We start from the raw sequence: 4,912 nt of genomic DNA on the forward strand, positions 1-4,912 counted from the left end.
TCTGCCCGCGTGTTTGTGTTTGTGTGTGTGTGTGTGTGTGTGAGGGGGCGGGGGGGGGGGGGTGATTGAGGACGGGGCAATGAGATACGTCAGACGTCACGCCCGGGCAGTGAAAGCAGGAGGGGGTGATTCCTTTCCCTTACACCGACACCAAGGTTTAAACACGGCCTGTATAAAAGTCGGCATCGGGCCATTGTGTCACCTCTACAGTGGGTAAAAGGCAGACTTCTTTCAGGAAACAGTCTTTCTTACACGGGTGTAGAGCCCCATTCCGGGTGGTGGTGGTATGTATGGGGGTCTAGAACATTCACCCGGTTTGGAGCCGGCGATACAGTGACAACCCAGACCAGGTGTCAGAGTGACCTGGAAAGAAACCAGTGCAGTGAAGTGACAGTGAAAGATGTGGACGTGAGATAGTGAGGGGGAACAGTGCAGGTAAAGGTTACACCCAGGCTGCAGTGATAAGGACACTGACGCAGCACATGTGGTTAAAGCGCAGATGCAATGCTGATGAAATGTCGACAGGTCACCGTCACCTGGCTGTATTGTGGGTTGTCATACAAAGAAAACAAAGAGAGTCGGTTGAATGACCACACACTGACGCAGCATATTGTTTGTTCTCTGTGATCAGTGCATGTAAAAAAAATAAATAAATAAAAAAAAAAAAAAAACCCAACAACCATCACCATGACATATACCAGGATAAGATTCCAGTTTCATTATAACGGATCTAGAAATCGGCAAACAACTCCCTTTTCCTCACACTATCATGTTGTGAAAGAACAGAGATTATTTTCCGAGTAAGATAACAGAAAACTTCTTTTCTCCCTGTGTCTACTGAGTTGGACAAGTGAATGTTTTCCTCATGTGAATGTTGAAAAAAAAACAACCCTGCCGATGAGAAAGAAACAAGACCTTTTTGTCTCGAATGTGGTGATAGAATTACCTAGAGAATACGACGAGAAACCTTTTTCACGGGTGTGATAAAAAAAAAAAAAAAAAAAAAAAATTAGAAAAAAAGCTCGCCGAGTAAGACGTTGCAAAATTCAAATCGCGTGTCTCGATAAAACTAGCCAGTAGCAGGAGAAGACACTGGTGTGCGTGTGTGTGTGAAGGACAGTTTTAGCCACAGGACAAACCACCCTGTGTTGACCCTGTCAGGGTTTGAGGACACACATGGTGCACGTGACACCCGTCCTCATTGTTCAGTCCTAACAATCTCCCTGAATCTCCACACTGGGTGTCAGCCATGTCTTCATGGAACTGGAAGAATCTTTTTGCCGACAGAATGTCTGTGCGGGTACGGTACCTTCCTCTTGTTTTATTTTTTCATTTATTTCTGTATTTCTGTATGTATGTATGTATGTATGTATTTATTTATCTATTTATTTGTTTAATTTACAGTCATTATGCAGGAAGTTTGATATTTAATTTCATTGATGGAATGTTTGACGTTCTATTTAATGGACATTTTCTTTCTGGACTTGGATTGTGAGAATGTGATGGTATGTCAGGGTTTTCAATGGACCTGGTGTGTTAGATGGTGCTATTGCCCTTCGTCTCCAGCCTGTCTGTCTATCTGTCTCATCTCTTTCTCTGTCTGTCTGTCTGTCTGTCTGAGTCAATCTGTCTCTCTCTCTGTGTCTGTCTTTCTGTCTTTCTCTGTCTTTCTGTCTTCTGCCCCCCTCCTCTCTCTCTCTCTCTCTCTTTCTCTCATTACCATGACAACTGAAAATGAAAGTTCGTTTCGTTTCGAATTCTCTCTCTCTCTCTCTCTCTCTCTCCCTCTCTCTCCCCACTCTCTCCTCCCCCTCTTTCCCCCCTCTCTGTCCCCTCTCTCTCCCTCTCTCTCCCCACTCTCTCCCCCTCTCTCTCCCCACTCTCTCCTCCCCCTCTCTCACCCCTCTCTCCCCCTCTCTCTCCCCACTCTCTCCCCCTTTCTCTCCCCCAATCTCTCCCCCTCTATCTTTTCGAATTCGTTTCGAATTCTCTCTCTCTCTCTCTCTCTCTCTCTCTCTCTCTCTCTCTCTCTCTCTCACTCTGTCTCTTCACAGGGCAAGATGAAAAACAAAACAAAAATAACACAACAAACATGTAAATTGCTTATCTCATTTTCCTGGCTAAATATAATTTCGTTTCGTTTTGTTTCGTTTACACACACACACACACACACACACACACACACACACACACACACACAAACACACACACACACACACACACACACACACGTAATAATCTAAATAATGATAAAGTTGTAGGAAGAGCAGGGTCATCAGAGTTTTGCTGTAAATGAACTGCAACAGCCGTCCCGCTTTTAAAGGAGTAGCCCTTGACACTAATTAGTTCACAGAAACAGACCTTTAATGATAATTGACATTGATTAGTTCTCAGAAACGGACCTCTACTGATAATTGACATTAATTAGTTCACAGAAACATACCTCTAATGATAATTGACATTAATTAGTTCACAGAAACAGACCTCTAATGATAATTGACACTGATTAGTTCACAGAAACAGACCTCTGATGATAATTGCGACACTGATTAGTTCACAGAAACAGACCTCTAATGATAATTGACATTGATTAGTTTACAGAAACAGACCTCTAATGATAATTAAGACACTGATTAGTTCACAGAAGCAGACCTCTAATGATAATTGCGACACTGATTAGTTCACAGAAGCAGACCTTTGATGATAATTGCGACACTGGTTAGTTCACAGAAACAGACCTTTGATGATAATTGCGACACTGATTAGTTCACAGAAACAGACCTTTGATGATAATTGCGACACTGATTAGTTCACAGAAACAGACCTTTGATGATAATTGCGACACTGATTAGTTCACAGAAACAGACCTTTGATGATAATTGCGACACTGATTAGTTCACAGAAGCAGTCCTCATATAAAAAAAAAAAAAAAAAGCGGCATGCCTTACTCACACGTGTCTTCCTGGTGGCGCTGACTGTTGAAGGCTGGAGATAATCTTTATCGGATTAGTCAGTGCCGGACGCTCAAAGAACATGTTGGCGTGAAGGGTTTAATGCTTTCACCTTTGTGTGTGTGTGTGTGTGTGTGTGTGTGTGTGTGTGTGTGTGTGTGTGTGTGTTGTGTGTGTGTTGTGTGTGTGTGTGTGTGTGTGTGTGTGTGTGTGGTGTGTGTGTGTGTGTGTGTGTGTGTGTGTGTGTGTGTGTGTTTGTGCGTGCGTGTCGCACGTTTCATTCTCCTTGCTGTGAATGCTGTGTTCTCAACATGACCATGACTGCACGCTGAAGTTATAAGGGAGGCAATCCATGCCTGGGGAAAGTTGCTCATGGCTGAAGGGTTGATCCCCTTAGAACAGTGGTGTGGCTCTGACTGGCCTGTGCTCGGGACCACGTCTTCTGCCCCATCTTCACTCCCCGCTGACGGGGGAAAGAGGGAGGGGGGCGGGGGGTTGGGGGGGGGGGGGGTACACAGAGAATGTGGGTGGGATGGGGGTGTGAGCGAGCGACAGACAGGAGAATGAAAGGGGAGAGAGAGAGGGGGGGAGGTGGAGAGAGAGCGAGAAGGTGGAGAGAGAGGTGGGGGAGAGAGAGAGGGTGGAGAGAGAGAGAGGTGGAGAGAGTGGTGGGGAGAGAGAGAGGGTGGAGAGAGAGAGAGAGAGGTGGAGAGAGTGGTGGGGAGAGAGAGAGGGGTGTGGAGAGAGAGAGAGAGAGTGTGGAGAGAGAGAGAGAGTGTGGAGAGAGAGAGAGGGAGAGAGAGACGGAGAGAGGTGGGGAGAGAGAGGGAATATCGGTGGAGAGAGGGGAGGGGGGGCGGGAAGGGGGAGCGAGAGAGAGAGGGGTGGGGGGATAGAGAATGTACCCTATTAGCAGATTCCTCCTCCTCCTCCTCCCCCTCTTCTGGTTCATCGTGGACAACAGGAATCACACTGACACGCGGCTCAACCCATGGACTTCAACTAATACATTTACATCCTCTGTCCCTTTGTGACAGTACATCTATTTTGAAGTCCTCGGGCACAACCAGAGGCACTGTTCTAAACTGGTTCAAATCGATTCCAGTCTGTCATTGTTGATCATTTCCAATCTGAACCCGTTAAAATCGAACATGGAGTCCCACAGGGATCCGTTTTAGGCCCAGTGCTCTTCACACTGTACACTGCTCCTCTCGCTGAAATTATCAACAGCCATAATATCAGTCATCATTCTTATGATGATGACACTCAACTCCAGAAGAGTGATACCCCTGAAAAATTGTTGTCGCTCTTGCAAGAAACACCCAACTGCTTCCTGGACATTCAAAACTGGATGACTCGAAATAAGTTACAATTGAACGCGGACAAAACTGAAGCAATGATCATAGGAACTAAACAAAAACTGTCTTCCATCACAATTGACACAATCAAACTTGGCAGTGCATCCATCCCTCTTTCCACGTCAGTCAGAAACCTCGGTGTTGTCCTTGACAATACACTGTCCATGCAAAAAAATTATCAGTCAGGCATGTCAGTCCTGCTACTTTCAACTGCGGCGCATCAGTGCCGTCCGGAAATATCTGTCCACTGACGCAACATCTAGACTTGCCGTTTCTCTCATTCTCTCTCGCCTTGACTACTGTAACTCTCTACTGTCTGGTTTGCCTGCTTCATCCATTCAGTCCCTTCAGCGCATACAAAACTCTGCTGCCCGACTCGTCCTCAGAAAGGATCTGAGCACATCACTCCTCTTTTGCAACATCTCCACTGGCTCCCTGTCTCACACCGAATAAAGTACAAGATCAGCACTCTATGTTATAAATGTATTCACAAAACTGCCCCTTCCTATCTCTGTGGCTGCCTTCACCTCAACACTCCATCTCGCTCACTACGATCGGCTTCGGATCCACTCTGTTTATGCATACCCAGATTCAAACACTCGA

The 4,912-nt window shown here is 45.9% G+C and overlaps 1 protein-coding gene across 1 annotated transcript in view; it reads left to right on the top strand.

Annotated features, from left to right (window-relative positions):
- Nucleotides 1-311: 311 nt before the first annotated feature.
- Nucleotides 312-4,912, top strand: part of LOC143289328 (uncharacterized) — a gene marked incomplete at its 3' end in the record, with an annotated part of 14,065 nt that continues 9,464 nt past the window's right edge. Inside the window, exon 1 of the mRNA XM_076598328.1 lies at nt 312-1,300. Coding sequence (XP_076454443.1) covers nt 1,250-1,300 — 51 coding nt within the window. The remainder of the gene's footprint in view (nt 1,301-4,912) is intronic.

The sequence above is a fragment of the Babylonia areolata genome, chromosome 13 (genome assembly GCF_041734735.1).
Source record: "Babylonia areolata isolate BAREFJ2019XMU chromosome 13, ASM4173473v1, whole genome shotgun sequence".
Lineage (NCBI taxonomy): Eukaryota > Metazoa > Mollusca > Gastropoda > Neogastropoda > Buccinidae > Babylonia > Babylonia areolata.